The sequence below is a fragment of the Rhyacophila brunnea genome, unplaced genomic scaffold, assembly GCF_057557595.1.
Source record: "Rhyacophila brunnea isolate RB1 unplaced genomic scaffold, BYU_Rbru_1.0 scaffold_1, whole genome shotgun sequence".
Classification (NCBI taxonomy): Eukaryota; Metazoa; Arthropoda; class Insecta; order Trichoptera; family Rhyacophilidae; genus Rhyacophila; species Rhyacophila brunnea.
In genome coordinates this window covers 56,146,370-56,168,202 of record NW_028232751.1, presented here as the reverse complement: position 1 = coordinate 56,168,202, position 21,833 = coordinate 56,146,370, and the positions used below count along the sequence as shown (strand labels likewise).

The 21,833-nt window shown below is 32.2% G+C and overlaps 1 protein-coding gene across 1 annotated transcript in view; it reads left to right on the top strand.

Moving 5' to 3' along the window:
• The first annotated feature begins 1,669 nt into the window (after positions 1–1,669).
• LOC147079985 (paramyosin, long form-like) overlaps positions 1,670–21,833 on the top strand; it is a 38,047-nt gene continuing 17,883 nt past the window's right edge. The window contains exons 1-9 of the mRNA XM_085947474.1: positions 1,670–1,821; positions 2,764–2,820; positions 8,191–8,277; positions 10,900–11,066; positions 13,836–14,073; positions 15,307–15,426; positions 16,391–16,657; positions 19,983–20,229; positions 21,492–21,619. Of these exons, the coding sequence (XP_085803600.1) occupies positions 1,705–1,821; positions 2,764–2,820; positions 8,191–8,277; positions 10,900–11,066; positions 13,836–14,073; positions 15,307–15,426; positions 16,391–16,657; positions 19,983–20,229; positions 21,492–21,619 (1,428 nt within the window). The 5' untranslated portion in view covers positions 1,670–1,704. The remainder of the gene's footprint in view (positions 1,822–2,763; positions 2,821–8,190; positions 8,278–10,899; positions 11,067–13,835; positions 14,074–15,306; positions 15,427–16,390; positions 16,658–19,982; positions 20,230–21,491; positions 21,620–21,833) is intronic.

Here is a 21,833-nt window from a genome sequence, read left to right as displayed (position 1 = left end):
TGGACAAATCTAGTCATCCGGTGGTACCCAAGAGGTACAAAACGTCCGCAAGAGGCCGCTGGATCGATGAAATGATAAAATTCTGCGGAAGTACGTGGCAACGAAACTCAAATCACCGAGAGAAATGGAATCAGATTGGAGAGGCCTTCATCCAGTAGTAGATAGATTCAGGCTGATGATGATGATTCTATCTACAACTATATAGTAGGTACATACATTACGTAGGTACTTACAATGTTATACCCACCTGTAATAATTTGAAGTGTTTGTATGATACTTCTGGTGGTTTATAGCTGACTAGCTGATATTATTTTTTTATAAGTTTTACATTACTTATTCCGTTATCGTAGGCGTAGATATTTCTCAAAAGCGACTCTCTTAGGGTTGTCTCATATATCCAATAGATAGAAGTTATATTAATAGAAGTTAGTCATTTTAAAATTACTAAGTAACACGTATTATTTATTGATAGAAAAATACTTACATTATTATTGTGTATTTGAACAAAATTCTTTATATTTTTTATTGAGACTGAGCAAAATGAAATTCTCTCGCATTAGCTCATAATAATTGATTATGACTGCATAGTACAGAGTTTGTGCTTGTTTAAGAAACCATTATTTAGATTATTTATCGTAATTTGACATTTTGTAATTTAAAATTTTTACATTTTTTGACAGGGGCTTTTAAAACACAGCTAATTTATTGTTCCAACAGCTAAACCTTCTATAATATTACGATAATTGTAATATTGTAATAGTTATTAATACGTATTGATGTGGAAAAGGGTAAACGGTCCATATAAGGACTGGTTTTTATTTTGATCCTCTATTAAAAAGGTGCTATAAAATTTGCTGAATCGCTATTCTTATGTTTTTAATCAAGGGTAAGTACATTTTTTTGTGTTTCATTATGTCACATCCTAGGGATTTAATATTGAAACTGATAAATGACATGAGAATATATTTGTTGAATGTCGTGCGTTAATTCTTTTTGAGACGTGGAAGTGGTAGTTTGTGCATTATTTAGGAATGTAACAAAAGAAATATCAGCTAAAATTATTTAAAATTCTGAAGGATACATCCCATGTTTTTCACTGTTGACCGATTATTCGTTCATTTGATCAGATATACTATACTTACTTACTAATTTAAGATAAATAATATTTTAGGATGGGCGCCAAAATTCCATGCCGCGGCCCTGATAACGATTCATAGAGAAACTTGTATAGTCTTATGGTATGCGTAGAATTCGATAGATATCCACAGCATGTTAGAATCGACACCAAGGGTACATAATAAATGTTCAGCATGATCGGACGTTTGGTTGGGAGGCGAACCGAGTCCAGCGCGTGCGCACCGGCCTTCGAATGGCGGAGGTGTGACGAGTGACGGCCGCCGGTGCTCCAGCCGCGGTCCTCATCATGATACACCGGGAAGGTGAGAGGTGAGAACGATCCCGCGAGGGCGTCTGCAAGAGACATCACACCACTGGAAGTGCACGTTGCGGAGTGAAAGACGCCGCGTGCCTATAAAAGGAGGGCGAGTAATTCGAGCCCGCGAAAATTCCAGGCGCGAACAGGCGCGCGCCCAGAATAACAGGGCGGGAAGTGCGCTTGCGCAAGGCGGCCGCCTAGCTGTTCACTGACGCTGCGGTACCAGCGGCCATCAGTCGAGACGAGAGCGGCGCACAGAAGCCAACACCATGTCGTCCTCAGCAGTCGCCAAGACCTCAAAGTACTCCTACCGCTCCACGGGGGGCGGCAGCGCCGACGTTAGCATCGAATACAGCGCCGACCTGTCCGCGCTCTCCAGGCTGGAGGTGCCCGCTTTTCTTCAACCTTTTACTCGTGATATGAGGATATATGTCCACCCGTGTACCAACACCAGTGCTCTCTTTTTGATTTATTCGTTGTGATCATGATGATATTGCAAAGTGACAGATTGACCCTTGATCGATTGCGATCAGAATGGATAAACTTGAAGATCCACAGTGATTTACTGACAGCTCGATGGCTATTCGAAATGTTTTAACTTTACATAATTATTTTCATCTCCTTATTAATGATCTGTCAATAGAAGAAAGTGCACCGTATCTTCTCATAATGTAATAGTTAAAAAAAACTCTTTCTAATATGAATGTGTAGGTATCTAATCAGTGAACGGCATTTTCCCAAATTCTTTTTTTTCAAAATAGCTATCGATTTCAGTAAATTATTGTGTCGTTAAAAATATTTCGTTCAAGTGATTAAAAAAAACTGTTTAATAATACTGGTTTAAACAAACTTAGCTTACGACCTGCTTTAAAATTGTTAATACCGGTCCAATGTTACCATATTTCCCGTTTTAGTAATAAAATAGAGCTTTTAAAAGCGGTCGTGCAACGGTTTGTCAAATCGGGTGTTTTCAGACAGTTTGTTTACATAATAAATTATACGGAATAATATGTCCTTTGCTATACTTATTACAAACTTTTTGAAAAATATTTAAACATTATCCAAAGTGAATTTTCAACAATAATTTTAGGTATTCCGACACTGACCAAACTGGATACAACACGGAAGTCAACACTTTAGTTATTTTTTGTAAATTTATATATTTTATTAGTATATTACAAAATATTAAATTCAGTGTGATAATTATTTATTGTTTCAAAGCTTTGACTTTCAAGGATTTTTGTTTGTTTTTAAGACAACGTTTGTTTACAAGAAATCATGTGATGATTTCATGGCGAATAAAAAGATATTCATATTTTCTTTTTTAGGATAAGATTCGTCTTCTTCATGACGATCTAGAATCCGAAAGAGAGTTGCGCCAGAGGGTAAGACATTTTAGCTTCTAAAAATATTTACTATTTTAAATTAATTAAAAAAATGCCGCTTAAATTTACATGCTTAACAAAAAAAATGCAACTTAATATTTCGCTTCCATACCTATAAGTATCAAAAAAACTACCTACTCACAAACTTTTTCATGCATTTGACTAACAAAGTTGCTTTTTTGTAACAATAACTTCATAATTTATAAAATATGCAGCTATGTTTTTTTTATCAAACTCAATTCGTTTCACATCAAAATAAATTTAAATGTAAGCCACAATGCTCTAATTCTAATAAAATGTTCGCAATATAAACAAATGATGCTACAGATATAGAACAAAGCAGCCCTTCCTTGTTCGGAAAGCGAGCTACTGAAATCGTATACTAGCAGCATACGTCATATATTTGTATACATACTTATGCATACATATACCTAATGTGTTTCGTGTGGGCATCTAACGTCTTTCGGTCTATTTTGGGAACGAAACCAAAGAGGAAGCTGACTAATATTTTTCGCCAATCGGTTAATTTATCGGTGAAATGTTCGCCGGAAAACTTAATCTCACAATACATAAAATATCATTATTCTGCATAACATGCACATGACATGCACATTACAATCAATTACTACTATTAAGTACTTACCTATAAGCACATCAAAAGTAATGTTGAAATCTTTACTGTCATTTTTTTATGTTTAATAAAAATAGTCCGCAAAAAATCGTTTTTTATTAGTATCTATCATTTTACATTTATCCAATCTCCAAATTTATCTAGGTGTTGGCGGAGACATTCTGTATTGATTTAAGTATCTATAGTCGCTAATAGCCTCAACATTGGTAAAAAAAATTCTTACTAATAAAACGTATAAGTAAGTACCTAACTCAAAAGTATTTTTTCAGCATAATATCTGCTTATTTCAAATGCGCTTAATATTAATAGTTTGAGTCATATCAAAGTATAACATTTCAACATGTACCTACTTACTAATTGCATATATTTCAAGTTTCAATATTAATTTTAAAAAAATACGTAACTATATGTAAATCTCCATGTAACAATATAATTGTATAAACCTAGGTATGTAGGTACTAATAAATATCCAAAGAGCTAAATACTTGTAATATTTATTGTTACGTATAGTCGAGTTTAGATTATGTTTATACCTAGGTAGGTAGTATCAATTATAATTCGACTGCATTCTACATTTTGCAGATACTTTTAGTGATACGGAAATTAACTTTAAATTATTATTCGTGTGCCAAATGCAATTAGAAATAATACCTACAAAATTATCTTAAAGGAAAATGTGCGTATGTAGATTGGAAGTTAAAAATTGTACCTATTCTATTATATTTGAAGGATTTAGTTACCTAGTATTTTTTGTTAGGTTTGTCGCTTGCATTATAAAGGAATATCGAAGTACAATGTAATGCTGATGTGTGTTTTAAAGAAGTTATATTGTTCGTAAATAGACAGTAGAATTTCTTAGTGTATTTTAATGATCATCTCATTAAAAGTATTGTCACAATTATAATTATGTCACATATTAATGGGTCATATTTCATGAAAATCTCACGGCAGTGGTGTGGTGGTTCGCGCGCACAAAATTAGCCTTGCGCGCGGTTTTTTTGTGTGATTCGATATTTGAAACTGGGCCAAACGTGAATCTTTGCCCGGCGAAAAATACACGGAAAATGATCGAAAATTCCACACAACGAATTAAGAAGCGGGGTGGATGTTGCAACACGGATATAGAAACTCCGCCAGCTCAGATATATGGCATAATTAAACACGTCTCGTGACATATTTATGCGACTATTTTCTTACCTACGAATTATTTCGACCAGCTTATTCAGAGATTTCGATTGAATTTCGTTACCTGCGGAAACAATAAATTACACCTGGCCAACACCGGATAAGAATAGTCTGTGTTTACATATTTCATACGAAAATACATCGCAATGAATACTGGGAAACGAACACTACCAACGTCCACTTCTACTTGGATGTCATTATAGATGGTTAATGACACTTACCATTGGGCGTTCATAGAAATAATAAATATATATTTCACCAAAATAAATTTGAATCAAATTGTTATTAAAATAAAATAATAACACATTTATTTAAATATTATTAATAATTATTATACTTCACAACTTTTCCACATTTACGACATTATCAATATTAAATTAATTACTTACTGAAATAAATGAAACAAAATAGTAACAATTCAAAATTTTAGTTTTAAATATTTAAACCTATTTAGCTTTTCGATATTAGTAGGTACGAAAAATGAATTACATACCAAAGTACATTATTAGTGTAAATAATTAACTTCTTGAACAGCGAGTCTATTCTATACACAAGGCTGCTTTCGGTCCGCTACGGCAGCTAAAAAGGGTAGGAAAGCATCGAATTATTAACACTTATTGTAACAATTACAATAATTTAGTTATAATTGTTACAATAATTAGAAGTACTATGTTTTAACAGCACCTCTATAGGCTGTGATACATTTTAGACCGAGACCGTAATTGTTACAATAAGTGTTAATTATTCGATACTTTCCTACCCTATTTAGCTGCCGTAGTGGACCGAAAGAAGGCTTGTGTATAGAATAGACCCGTTGAGGTACAAAATAATGTGCAAACAATATTTGGGTCAGCACTGAAACCAACAATAAGATGTTCATAGATAGATAGCCATCATTGATATTAGGTTAATTGAAATGCAACTGTTTTGGATTGGTTTTTTTCAATTCTTACTAAAGGTGTTTTGAATTGAAACAAGATTTTTTTTACTACGGGAAACCTCTTATCAATTAATGAGATAGCTGCCGTAATCAACTTTATATATAATAAAAACATATTAGCTAAACAAAACATGCGCCTAAATATCAAATAGTCTTTTAAATTACTTTTTGAATATGAGTTTGAACATAATTTTGAAAACATTCTGAGAAAATATATAAAAAAAACCTGCATCGTTCGGGTTTCGCGTACACACGCGCGAATAAAAAAAATAGTTACCTACATTTATTTATTTGATGTAATTCTTTCAAAAAATACTGCTTGTGTATCCAAACTTAGAAAACACTGGAAGCAATGGCATTTCTAACGAAGTAATTTTGAGTAAAACAGAACAAAGCAAAACAAAATTAAAAAAACTGCCCTTGATAAATCAGTCAAATGGTAATAAACATCTCAAGTGAGTTGACAAAATTTTAATGTGAATATAAGTGAAACAATCACAAACACCCAGGCTTTAAGAAAAACACATAGGTACTTACTTATCTAGGTATCAGCGCCTTTCGCACTAGACTACGAGAGTGTATATTATTATGTACCTACACCGGTACACAAATATATAGGTATTCAAATGATTTTAATCGAGTCACCTTAATTTTGTATATGACCAATGAGATTTTTTTGGGTGATTGATTCAACACCTGGAACCTTGGCGCAATATGACTAGAAACGAGAACACAATACATATTTATAGCTACTTACCGATATTTTGTTTTACACATCAGATGTCTAAATTATCTAAATAAAATAATATATGCGTTTTCCGATCCATTATCAAAAATCACAACAAATGCCTCCGAAGTTATTTGAAGCTTCTATTTCCAAAGGCTTCATGCTAAAATGCATCAAAGCCTTCCTTAGATATTAAAAATGGACAAAATATAAGCGGCTATTTTTGTTTGGATGTACCTACCTAATAGAATTGGGCTCCAAGGATATTGAATAAAACCTACTTCACATTATATTCACACAATATTCATTATTGTTTAGCAGCAAGTACAACTACAAAATAATATCATCTAGATGTTTTTCATCTGGGTGGCCTGGCGTACATTGTACATTATTATTAATTCTTCCTCTGCATATTATTCCACATCGGCTTCGCGTAGAGTGACAGTTTTTGTATAAACATATCCGTGAGTTATGATTGGTTTCGAACCTGCGGCAGGTCAAAAATGCTAGCTGTTTTTCAATGTAGCATGTAGGTACAAGGTGAAAGAAAAATCCAGTGGATTGGGCGAATGGAATAACTAATCCATTTAAAAATAAATCTATTATTATTTACAATCTCCACCATGTATTGTAGATAGATGCTCATGTAGGTTCTTACTTCGTTTAGGACCAAAAACGGTAATTTACTTTTGCTGTGTATTGACTTTTGTAAATACATCATTGACAAGTTTAGACTTTCATACATAGGTACCTACCTAAGTCAGGGACGTACGAGTTTGCGTTCTACAATAATTCGAATGTTTTGTTTATAATGGATGAATGATCTTATTCCATATGTAGGTAAATAATTCAATTTCAGCAGATCTTCCAATATTAGATTGGTCTATTTTAAATTATTTTTTATTAGAGTTTTACATTGTGTTTTATTTCAATTGATAAAAAATACTATGAAAATGATTATTGATGTTCAGACTAGCTAGGATTTAGATTATAGACATCCTATTTAAAACCTTCGCGATTTAAAAAATATAATGATTTGATAATGTCTGTTCGTTGCAATTATTTTATTGCATATTTAAGGTTTACCTACATACCTATTCTATATAAGAAAACGAATAACAGTAGTCTTTCTTCCATTTCACAATATGTTGTGCCTTGTTACATATAAGTACACCTAAGTATATAAAAAACTGCATATTTCCAATCTAAATAAGTAAGATGACAAATTGTTTTTTGTAAGTTGCTTTTTACTAAAATTAGCGATTTTTCATTATGGTTACTACCTAATCTAACACAACGGTATACTTAAACTAATAAAGGGCAAGAGAAACACATACGTAATATAGGTATATTCCATAAATTCGTAAACGAAACACTCAGTTTATAAAAAGAATGATAATGTTTTGTCTGTCTGAAGCCAAATTAAAAAAAAACACTTTCTATCATTATTTATCATCACTTTCTATGTTGTTATTTGACATAAGATATGCTTATATAGGTAGGGTAAAGTACCTAGGTATACTTTGCAGAGAACAAGTTACATAAATATCTTGGATATACCTAGGTACGTAGAATCAAAGAGGTAGAATGCAGATCTAGGAATAGTATAATATTTCACCAGGTACCTACCTATTAGCATTAGGCAATACAATTATTATTAAACTACTAACGAGATAATTAACACACATCATCAACTCGTTAGATACTGATAATATACATATGAAAACTGACTAATTGTACTGCCATTTATTTACACTTACTTAATTCTTAATATATTTCTGTAATATTGTACCTACTTATAATCACTGTTGTTCTTTGTTTCTAATCAGTTTTCAAACACCTGTCATTATTTTATGATTGTGACAATAATCATTGTTATTATTTCAGATCGAAAGGGAGAAAGCCGACCTCAGCGTCCAAGTGATCCAACTGTCGGAACGCCTTGAAGAGGCTGAGGGAGGTGCCGAAAGCCAGGTAACTATCCGCTACTTCTTTAACCAAAATCGTTATGAGTACCATAGCAATTTAATTACTAAACTTATAAATATTTATATAGGAGCAAATGTATAGAAATAATATAAGTCTAAATAAAATATTGCATGAACTGTCGTTGACAGGAATAAACTGAGAGTAGGTAGTCAGTTAAAAGAAAAATATCTTTGGCAGAGTATCATAATGATATTCCAAATATGTCATTAAAGGTTTTCTACTTATAGATATTGTAAATAGCTAAATATGAATCTTAAGCCTCAATGAGATTGAGCTACTGTTCAAGCTGCTTGTTGGCGAATTTAATTGTGATGATGACACACAAAACTTTCCACTCGCTCAGAAGCCAACAAGCTAGCGAGTTGAAACCGTCATTTTTGGTACTATTTTGGCAGAACGTATTGAGTAGTTCGTTTTCTTACCGGGGGGTCGCTACTATCGCTCTACTGCGCAGACGCAGTAAGCCCACATGTCAGCGTGTAGCGTAAGTTGACCGGCTTTCAACTTTTCTCGGTAGATTGTTTACAATCTGCTTGTTAGCTTGTTCGATGATGACACTGGGTGAGTTTACAAGCAGATTGTAAATTCGCCAACAAGCAGCTTGTACAATAGCTCAATGTCATCGAGGCTTCAGCCAATTTTTAAAATATAATTCTATTCTTGGATATACTTAGGTACTTGCTCACAGTAAAGTTTTTTTTGTTTTTTCAACTAGGTATCTACTTGAGTGGTTTGACGCAAGTAGTCTTTTTTTGCATTGATTTATTTTGAATATTAAAAAAAAACACATTTATTACGAACTTCAATAATTAATTAATGACACCTACCTTTATGTACCTAGATATATCATTTACGTTTACAAATTTTGGAATAAGTAGATTAGTTTATATATCTAGCTTATAACAACAACACAATAGTTTATTTCAATGCTAATTATTGTGACAAAAAATCATACAATTAATATTAATTGGTAGATATCCCTGTTACAATTTAAATTATTGATGTTTTATTTTAGTTTGTGATAATAGTATTAGGTCCATTAGGTACATAAGATTTTCTAGATATCATATAAATAAATAATTTGATAGTTAAATAATAGCATTTAGTTTGATTCTATTTGTATAGGAAATGTGTCATTAATAATATAAATATGTACCTACCTACAATTATTTAAAATATAATACTTACATATTTAAAATATGGACCTAAGTAATACCAGCTTACTTTCATTCATAATAAATTATTTAAAATAATAATAATATTATAATTTTGTAAAAAGTTGAATATGAACTTATGTTAAAATAAATAATGAATTAAAATAAATAAAACGCCACCTAAATTCAATTATTTTATACACATTTTCGGTATTAAAAATAATTTTCACGGGAAATAATATGAGTAACTAACTATTATTTTTATAATTATAATATAGACATATATGGACATCTTCAAATGTACCTAGGTACCCATGGTTAAAAAATACTGCCAAAATTGTATTAATGTAACTACTTATATAATATGTTATTGTTTTATGTACGTGATTGCTACCTACTTGGCGCTGACTTAGTAATATGTATGTCAATGTACTTAATATTTGTTTAATTATATCTGCAATATTTATGTTATGATTTTATAGGTTACGATTGCAATGTGCGAATCTAAATTATTATTATACCTACTGCATACAAATTATATTTTCATATTGTTGTTTATTTTCTGCATATTTAATATAATGCTGGTTATGTACTTTTATATTATTATATTTGCGCGAGTCGTATGTATTTTTAATTGATTTTAAAGAAGCTGTTGCATCAATCGGGGTTATTATTTTTGAAGCAAACTTAAGTAGCTAGGTGTCTAATAATATGTCATATGAAATATTGCATTGGGACATCTTCAAAATAATAATCCATTTAGGTACTCATTCCCTTATAGTCTGCTCTCGTTTTGTTGAAGATGATTTTCAACTAACAGCAACAGCGAAATCTGGGTCATTGGTGTTTACATACGGTAATATTTGACCGAAATACCTGGATCGTGATAATCATGACTACATGAGCACGCAAATGATAATATCTATTCTGTCGATATATTGGTAAAACTTAATAGCGCCATTTTTTTCAATAGATATACCTACTAATCCATAAAAATGTAAAGTCTTATATTATAAATCGATCAAAAACATACGGGCGACTAAAGAATATTCAGCATTATTCGCAAAACATAATTTTAAAGAAAAAATATTGCCAATAAATCAAAGCGTATTAATTTAAATATTTTAATTTTTATAATACATATTCTGATATTTTTTCAATAATGATAATAATACTTACATAGATTGTAGTTTAATTATCGTTAATAAAAATAATAACAATACGTAGGTATGTATACCTAATTATTACCTAATAATAAAAGCTCTTATCGAAAAATAATATACTTAATATGACATTATAAACACCGTGTCACAGAACTGTGTAAAATCGTCTTCAATGACAACTCAATAATATCGGATATTAATATTAAAGTATTATTATAAATAATGATGATCTTTTGAAGATGTTAAGTAATGCGATCGCCGTTGACTGATGTTATTTTGACTGTTTTCAGTTCGAGATTAACAGGAAGCGTGATACCGAACTCGGCAAACTTCGCAAACTGCTCGAGGATGTACACCTTGAGTCTGAGGAGACAGCCCATTTGCTCAAGAGGAAGCACCAGGAAATCGTCGTCGATTTCCAGGAGCAAATCGATGTCCTCAGCAAAGTGAAGGCCAGGTGTGTAAAGTGGCTAAGGCCGAGCGAAACTTATTGCTGTTTGGTTGCCTTTCTGATACCTACCTGCTAAGAGTCGCAACATCAAAATTGATATTATATACCACATACGTTTAGCTATTCAACGAAAAACTGTATTGTACCTATGTGTGTTTTTTTTTAAATATCGAAGTTATTAAGTATAATCTTATTTCTCACCAATGGTTCAAAAATCAGAGGAGTAGGTTACATGTTTTACTTCAGGGTCTAAATTATATTATAAAATTTGGTCAACATATAAATATGACAGAATGTGAACTACAATAATATTTTAAAAGATGCTACAACAATTTGATGAACACTTTAAGTGGTACCTACCTCTTTATTTTAATCAAATCATATTATTCGTTATTTTCAATTTGAACATAATAGGTATATTATAATAGTTTTAAATTTAAAGTAGGTATATCCAACCAATGAACGATTGAACCTAACATACAACAATTGCTTTGCAAATAATGTCCTACCATCAATAAGTGCCTACCGGTAATTTTCATCTTGTTGAGATTTTGAGCATATTATCAGAAAGGCAGCTCCAGTAAACTAATATAAGATTTGCATTAGGTATATATTATAATTAATATAGTGAAGTAAGATAATATTATGTATAGTACCTACCTATTCTTATTTAGTTTTATAAATGTGTGATCAAATTGAAACTTATAATACCTATAATACAAGTGATATTTAGAAATCTAAATCTTCAGAAACTAAATAATATTTTAGAAGATGTATTCACCCAGAGGATCGTTAAATAAACACACGTGTATGTAAAAATAATACTTAATTACTATGCCGAACTCAGAGTAACGATATATTGCCGAATAATTTTTTTATCCTAAATTAAAACTGACCTGAAAAATGTGACGAAAATAATATGCATGGCCTCCGTATTTTTGTTTTATTTTCATATCTACATTGCTGGCGCGTTTCCATTTTAACGAATGTAAGCTTAATTTCGAATTACGATCTTATAATAATATGCGAATTGCTTGTATTGTTTATTTGTGTAATTATTTAAAAACACACATACTTTGCAAGCGACGTTTTGTATTTGCCTAGATACTATTTATTATATAAAAAAATATAGGTATCTATGGATGGTAATATTGGCGAAGAGTAATATTTATAATTTATGTACCTACCTATCTGCCGATTCTTTACACAGAAGGTACCTACATAATATTTAAAACATAAGTAACGTAAGTACTTACATTTAATGAGAGAACTATCGTTTAATATTTATTTCTCTGTTCAAAAAAATGATTTTTTAATCAGCTCACTTTTTGCAGAAATGATAAAGCAATAATTATTAGCGTACCTCGGTACCAATACGTAATTGTTAAAAATATTATAGGTAAGTACCTACTGACAGTAATAAATTATTTAAGTAGGTACCTACTTACTTAAATGAATTTCCTACTGTAAATCTTTTTATCATAATGTTTTATTGTAGTACCATTTTGTGTTCGGTTTCGTGTCAAGGGTAGAAACTTTTATAATAATATTTCTGTTTGCTCACCCATTTATAGCTATATTTGCGAGCGCGAAATTATCATTCATTGTTTTGTTTTACCCATGTGGACTTCGAGAAAAAAATATCAGTCGAAGATTGAAATTAACTCGTCACTATTTATAGATAGCTGTGTCTATCTAGTTAAATAAAACATGTGTTTTAAATTTAATAAATAACTAAGTAAGTAGGTACCTAATTAAATGAAAAAATTCTTACTTATATTATATTAAATTTATCTATAAACTTACGAACATATAATATTGAACAAATTAAATCAATTAAAAATCAGTCTACTACAATTTAGTATTATGAAGTCGTATCGTATTGATATATTACAATGTAATGTAATAAATACAGGAGACTTAAATGTTATAAAATATGTATTAAACTAACCGGTAGAGATATGTAACTCAAAAAATATATATTTTTAAATAAAGTGATAAAAATAGTGATTCCTAAAAATAAAAAAATACGGGTGGTTAAGACTTAATAATAAAATAGCCCTTTGACAATCAATGTGTTTTAAAATACAAAGTGAACATACAAAGGTTACAGTGTTATTAAGTATATTTACACTGTCGTGTTATAATGTTATAAATAAATATGATTATTGATTGTTTATTAGGGAATTTAGCGGAAATTTGATAATGGTATTTAGTGATATAGCTAAGATTTAACTGTCGAATTTAATTAATAACTATGTTATTTATTAAATCTTGCCTTTAAATCATCAAGGAGCCTATATATAGTCAAACTGGTCAAAACCTACAATGTACTGCTATTATACCACGTACTTACGATGACAATGTTTTGCAGATTAATGAATTTCGATTGTTACAATATAATATTAGCTATAATAATTATTATACATACTGGTAAGCCGGGTTAACGCCGGTTGTGGATTGTTTTTCGACCACCTTTTTTAGAATACAGAATCTGACATTTTAAACCTCATGTAGGTACATTATTCAGTACTAATTTTAAAAGAAAAAAATACTTTATTCATGATAATTTAACTGGTGTGTTCGCGATTGTACGAAATTATTAAGAAATGTTTATTCATGTCATTGTTACTGAATATACTGGATGAAGTAACGTGGTATAATTTGTCAGACTGGCATTGAGTCCTTGGTATTTATTATAGGTGCATTATAAGTTTCAATTCTAGTTAAGACTGAATGAGACGTGTCTGACTTGTAAATTTTGCGGTATTCCAGGACTGAAAAGGAGAAGAGCAAATTCCAAGCAGAAGTATACGAACTCCTGTCCCAGGTGGAGAACATTTCCAAGGAGCGTCTGATCAGCGTGAAGACATGCGAAAAACTCGAGATCAACATCAATGAGTGTCACATTAAGATCGAAGAGTTAAACCGCACCATCGTTGATATCACCTCCCACAAGACTCGCTTGTCCCAGGAAAATATCGAACTCATCAAGGAAGTCCAGGACCTCAAGGTAAGCTATCATACATATGAGTACCTACATAGAGAGATAATAAATAATATGTATTCCGTTATTTTCGTTTTGTGATCGTAAGCTCTTGTAATGCTGTAGGACTGGATGACATACCTAATAAGATATACTAAATTATATAAATAGTTTACATCTTTACATATTTTTGTTTAAATATATCTTACCTGAATATACCTTAGGTATAACTTAAAAATAATAAATTTTCAATACCCTTCCAAAGGTTGTCTGTCAATAGATGCAAAATAAGCTAAGCTAGCGTAGACCTAGGTGGCATCCATCTTACAGTGTTTTCAGCCCAAAATCTGATGAAAATGATTAATTATTAAACTATTGGTTTTTATTAAAAATTGTTTATTTCAGCGATATTTTTACAACTGAACTGGCTGACGTTGACCATTATATTTTTTTTGAAATATCTTTTTGTTAATTCTATAATTTTATACATGGTAATTTACACAAGTCGTCAGCAGAATGCAGAAATATCAAAGAGGCTATGCATTGAAAGGATTAATTTACGTTTACACCTTGAATCACAATCAAGTGTTTTTGGAAACATCATAAATTTAAGTTATTTAATATTTATGTAGACACGTTTATACAACATTATTTTCGTCATTGGTCCTTATAAAATATGATCTATACATTTATTTATCTATACAATTACCTAATAAATAATTAAAGTAGGTTGTTTCAAAGAATTCATTTCTAAAATATTTCATATGTGAGTTAGAATGGTTCGTAAATTAATCCTCTCAATTACTTATTGGCTTAAACGCCTTAAACCCACAAGAACTGTCAACATCAGTAAAGTTAATAACTTGAAAATTATATAATGAATCTAACCTTTATTTCAAAAGCATTACAAATTTTGAGCGGGTACCTACCTACTTATTTATATACTTATACAATATTTTATACGACGTTATTTGCTTGTTTGAATAAATGACCATTGCAGACAATATACGGATAGATTCACGGGCTTATTAAAGAAAACTATTACCTACTCACATATAAAATATTATCTTACACAGTAGGTAGGTAGTTAATTTATTATGTAGGCATTGCCAAAATGCCAACCCTTCACCACAATTGTCAATTATTGCTATCGTTTGATAATACCTACGAATTAGATTTTCTGTCTTCTTTATTATGTACCTACCTATTTACTTAATGGTTTGTTGAATTCGTAATAATTTTTTGATTTTTGATTTTTAGGTGAACATTGAGAATGTAACCTACCTGAGGAGCCAGATCGCCGGACAGCTTGAGGATGCCCGCAGGCGTCTTGAAGATGACGAGCGTCGCCGCTCCATCTTGGAAGCTTCCCTTCACCAGGTAATTTATTCCATATTTTACTATAATATACTCGCGAATTAGTATGTCGGAGGCATTCTGGCCATTAACCAACATTATTTACTAACTTAACACGAGAATCAAAAAAAGTTATTTGATAGGTATCTATTTAAAAGAGCTAAGTAAAAGATTTTTTATCAGCTCTATAAATAAGTTCGATGAAAACTCAGATTAAGTTTACTTTTTCATATTCCTTATTTATGTAAAAATTCGGATACGAAAAAATATGTGCAAGGATATTATATAAGTATACCTAGTGGTGATAAGAAAAATTTCCCATTAATATTTGTAATAGTTTTCAGCACACACGGCCAATTTTATTTACAATATATTTGCGACATTGGCTTATTCTTAAAAAATATAAATTTGAATAAAAATGTCAGTTATGTTTTGACAAAATATGTTGTCAGCATTTCCGTGAATGTATTTTAAATACTTACATATTATTAAATTTATATAACCTTCATTAAAACATAGTAAAACAAATAAGTTAAGTAAGTAAATTAATCATATTATTGAACTAGAATAGTGACGAGTCGAATCGAATAAAATTAGTAAATTTCACGTACCTAGGCATAGAAATTCTCATCAGAATTAGTCTAAAATTCATTCTTCATTTGGCTTTCATAAAAAGTAGTGACTTTATAGTTAACCGCCTTTTCATTTTACTTTCACACAGTAAAGAATACATTAATGATTAATAAGAGTGCCATTTTTATCAATGTTACCTGTCTCATATATTCGATAATTTTCTATGAAAATTTGGCATTTATGTAGGTACACATAAATGTCTAATTATACAAATTCGGTGGACTCATTCCTCTTTACATCACAGCTATGCGAACTCGCGGCCAGCAATAATTCTGATTGGCCAAATCTCTACTGTATTTTTAATACTCATTTGATGAAGTAGGGATAAACATTAATAAAATGATAATTTGTGTAGGTTGAGATCGAGCTGGAATCCGTCCGCGTCCAGATGGAGGAAGAGTCCGAGGCTCGTTTGGACCTCGAACGTCAGCTGGTTAAGTCCAACGGTGAGATGCAGCAGTGGCGCGCCAAGTATGAAACTGAAGCGGCCGCCAGAGCTGAGGAAGTCGAGGAGATCCGTCGCAAGTACTCTGCCCGCATCGTCGAGCAGGAGGAACAGATTGAAGTCCTCATCGTCAAGATCAACAACACTGAGAAGCAGAAGTCTCGCCTTCAGAGCGAAGTAAGTCTAGTAGCTTTTTTGTTTGGCGGAACATTTTCTAGAAACTCGAAGAACCCCTTCGTTGTCGACACATTAAGATCTAGATAGGTAGGTATAATATGTTTAATTTCAACATATATTTTTAAATTTTGTATTCATCAAAGGTCGTTTCAATATACTTACATAAAAAATCAAGTAAGTAGGTAGGCAATACATTTTTATTTTTTTATAAATATCGGATGCCCAAAAAACACACCTTGTATAAGTATACTGAAGTACCTACCTACTTAATTAGTTTTTTTTTTAATTTATAAGAATATATTTTAACTAAAAATTAAAAAAAATATATTTTAATGTTCATATAATATGCGTATTGATTATTTAAAATGTAAGTTATCAGTAAAATGTATAGATATGCAGAATTTTGCTAAAAACGTTGGGCCTTAATTTAGTCTTAAATATCTACTTTACCGTGGATAAATGTTAGCTTTTACGGCTTTTACCTTTTTTTTAAAAATCACTGCTTTTTATTACAAATTTTCATTTTTGTTTACATTTCAAACCCATCAAGTTAGGATTTTTCGGTGCGTTTATTATACGACACTTCGATAATAAAAAAATATTACCGAACGAACGCTCGCTTTGAAATAACAAGGGAGACCAGAGAAAATAGTCAATAGACCGGGTGCTGTGATCGAATCCGTTTACATAATATAACAGACGCAGTTTCTTTTGTGATTCATTTAACTGAGACCATAGGCCTACGATTGCCGAACGGCTAACGGGTAGTCTTATATTGTTGACGTATACGTTCGAATCATGGGGCTCGAAAATAAACATATTGTTTTTCAATGTGTGTTTGGAGTCAGAGTACCTAATAGGTTGAGCAAGTCGCCAACATCAATTTCTAATAAAAACAAAAATCTGTTAATATAAACCTACACTCTGTGGGGACCCAGGATCTCATCTCGGATCAGACGCAGTTTATTTTGTGATTCGTTTAACTAAGACTATAATTATACTGTACCTACACTGTGTCATGTCGGGAGGTTGTCGTGGCTCCCACTCCTCACGAATCACAAAAGAAGCTAACACAATATGGCAACGCATCAGAGGCACGTGCTCGGCGCCCATTCAATTCAATTATTTTTTTTAACATATTGTGGACATTACTTATTATAAGTTTAAGATGTTCACAACGTGACATGAAAAATTATTAAGATAAAGAAGAAGAAAAAGTAATAAAAGCAATAAAAATGAAAATATTAAAAGAGAACATACCTACCTAATATAAACATACAAAAGCAGTGAAAATATAATTATACATCTATAGAAGTTCAAAGAAGTACCTACACCGAGTTTGCTAAGGAGACCCTATTTTTAAGTATTTATAAAATAATGTCCACCTAAACTCACCCACACGCAAGTGGAATATATCAACACCTGAAGCAATTCCATTAAGTACCTACCAAGTACCTAACAGAGTTGAGGATTGGGAGCCACGGCCACTTCCCTGGCACCATGACTTTTCGTGTACCTACTTATACTTTTGTCTCAAATAGACGAATCGCAAAATAACGTGCGTTTGTGTAATTAAGTATACAGATTCGATCACAGCACCTCGACAAAAATATTTCCTAATACGGTTGAATAACAGTGAAATCAATAAATTTGAATTTGATGTTGCCGGCTTAAGGGCTTGCGCAGACAGAGAGCGGTCGGAGTTCTGCGTTCAACCGACCGTTGACCGCTAACGTTCAGGGACAGCAGACAGGTGACGGTCAACAATAAGCGTTCCATTTGTTTACAAACGTTGTACTGACACAAGCGCTGCATAATGCTTGACCGCTATATTCCGACTGCGAGTGGAAGTGAGAAAGCACCGCTGTTGCGTACTCACTCCCCCGTGTGGTTTCGCTCTATGTTGTGTGACTGCTCAGCGGAGGTACGGCGTTCTTTGTAATTCCGGGCATAGAACTCCAGAACTCCAGCGTTCCAATTGACCGGCGCGGTCTGACCACCGGCTGTGTACCCATACAGTATGAAGTCCATACAGTACAAAGAACGCCGAACTCCGAACGCGGAACGCAGACCGCCTGACCGCGCTCTGTCTGCGCAAGCCCTAAGACGTTTAACGTTGCACGTGCAAGCAGGCAGAATTTTGGGGTTCTTTTATTTCCTACAACACGATACCACCGCGACAAATTGTATAGATGAGAATGCTTTGGGGCAGTGTAATTTAAACATATTCAAATAAATCTTTTATTTGCCGCTAAACCCACATATTAAAAAAGATCAGCAAAAAATGTAGAAATTAAAAAAAGTATGTGAAAATATGCTAAGTTATAAAAATAATTAATATTAACACAATCGTTGCTGACCTGTTAATTGATATTTAATACCACATTTAAATATTATGTTAATTATATCTAATGGCCTGTCGCGGTGTCAGCACTAAATGAGGAGTCGTTTAGTATGGTTAAAGATTGTTTGGTTACAATTTAATAAACAATAGTACAATAGTGTCAAGGAACACAAAATTGGTATAATGCTACAAAATTAAATTTTTCAGCTCATTTCTAGCTTACGTAGGGATGAGTTTTATTTGAAAATCGTCTTTGAAGTGTTTAATATACTTATGTATATTGTTAAGATGTTTTTAAGAAGGTTCGTATGGTATATATATATAAGTACCTATAGATACTTAATAATATGTTGAACGTTTTCTCAAACTATTTACAGATAAGATTAATATACTTACCTATATACTTACGATGAAATTTACGTTAAATTGAAGAGATAGAATTAGATAGAGAGAATTAGATTTTTTTGGCATTAGATTTACTTATTATTCTATATACTTACTTAATATATTTTATTTATTATTATATACCTATATTATTGTATTACAAATTGAGTGGCTTACTCTGTACCTACGTATCCTGTGGTTTACGTTTAGAGAGCGTTACAGCATTTGGCTTGAACATTTTTTGTCAAGTTACAAATGGTTTAAAAAATAGTTTTGAATTATTTTGATGTTAAATATTTTTTTGGGATTTATGAAACTTAACCAGTTTGTGTAAGAGTATGCAATAAGTCCATTACCATCAAAATGACACTTTGGTGTAAAGTGAGGGTTACGCTATTTGGTATGTACAGTGACTATAATATATATGCGGGTATTGTATACAAAAAGTGCTTACCCCTTACCTACACCGATAAGTATTGTAGGAAGGTACATAATATAGCAATTTCCCCGTTATGTAGGTAGTTAAGAGTTCATGTCCCTTTTCATTTATACCGTAGAATTCAAACATGTTGTTAAGTATGCTTATTCTGTGCACAGGTTGAGGTTCTCATCATCGACTTGGAGAAGGCCAACAACACTGCCCGCGAGCTGCAAAAGCGCGTGGAACAGCTGGAGCGTATCAACATTGAGATCAAGTCCCGCCTTGAGGAAACCGTGCAGATGTACGAGCAAGCCCAGAGAGACCTCCGCAACAAGCAGGTAGAGATCCAGCGCATCACCCATGAGTTGGACAAGACCAGGGAGCAGAAGGACTCTCTCGCCAGGGAGAACAAGAAGCTCTCCGGTGAGAAATGAATTATTTTAATCCCTACTTTTCTCTTTCCCTTCTTCGTCAAAAATATGTACTTACCTACATCATGGACCCCACATCTTGAAGCGGGCCCCAAGGCTAGGATGTTTGGCGGGCCCACTACCTATCGCTAAGGGTAAAGGCAGTGTGACTTACTGGAATAGCTTTTCCAAATGGCGTACGCGGTAAAATTAAGGTGTATTTTTAGCGATTTTTAAAATGTACCTACATTCATTTGTTAACTCAGTTATGACTCAGTTATTACTTGTTATTCACAGTTAAAAATTGTATCGTAAAACCAATTTTTTTATCAATATTAATATTATTATTGAAGTAAAGTAGAGCCGCAGGCGAGTTTTATTACTATTAAAGCAAATTTGTGATGTTTTATCTCACTTAATTGGTCGACTCGTCACGCCGGGCCCTCAGGCTAGAGCCCTGTCAACCCCTACCTTGTGGGGGGCATAACCTACATTCGAAATAATAGCATAATACTTGGTATAATTCAATTGGTTGTTTTATTAGTCAATATTTCAGCTGAGAAATTACCAGACTTGTTTAGTTCCACTGGGACAAGTATTCGGAAATTTTAATCTTGGAATAAGATACTCGTATTATGTCACTTTGGTATTGCTTTTGTAAAAAATGAAATTGATAAAACGGAATAAGGCAATCTAATCTGTCAAATTAATAAAATAATTGAAGGTAGGTACTTACTTCGGTAAGTAAGTTAAGGTCAATGCGCGTGGGCGCGAATCCCGAAAGACGCAGGTTTAATTCCTGCTGTGTGTCGTATTTTTTTCAAAAAAGATTTTTGCTAATGGTTATACATTTCTCAGAAGTGTTTTCAAATTAAGTACATTCTTAAATCTTGTGAATTATTCGTTGAATAAAAAAAATAGTTAAGTACCTACGTAAGTATTTTTTACTAAGTATGTACTTAGACTTACTAACTTAATATCATATTAAAACGTTGGTAATAATAATATAGTCGTTATTTACATTTCTGGGACGGTTCATATAATTTTAAAGATTTTTTTATAACTGTTTCAGAAAGACCAGATTGTATGTTTTTACTATCCCATTTTTTTGTGATATAAAAATCTTGTTCAATTGATTCTAAAAGCCTAAAATTGGATTGTCTTAATGATAAATCAACTTATTTATTTTTATTTACTTAGATTATCTACTTATTAATTTGTAATAAATAAATTGACAACCCACTTATTCAATAGTATTGTTTTGTGTTTGACCAGATGACTTGCATGATGCCCGCAACCAGTTGACTGACCTCACCCGCCGTCTCCATGAGTTGGAGCTGGAACTCCGTCGTCTTGAGAACGAGCGCGAGGAGTTGACCGCCGCTTACAAGGAAGCCGAGGCTGTAAGTCTTACTACTATTTTTTTTTGAATTTTTACTTAGCTGATGCATATCACGAGAATGGGAGATACGATATATGCCCTAAAAATCGGGTTATTGCATCTAGCGGCTGCCAGTCTTTTAGCAGTATTTACTCTTAGTCTTATCCATATATTACTCTTATACCTAGTTGTAAATTAGCTCAATGTTCAACGATAAATGGAACAGTAGATGCATC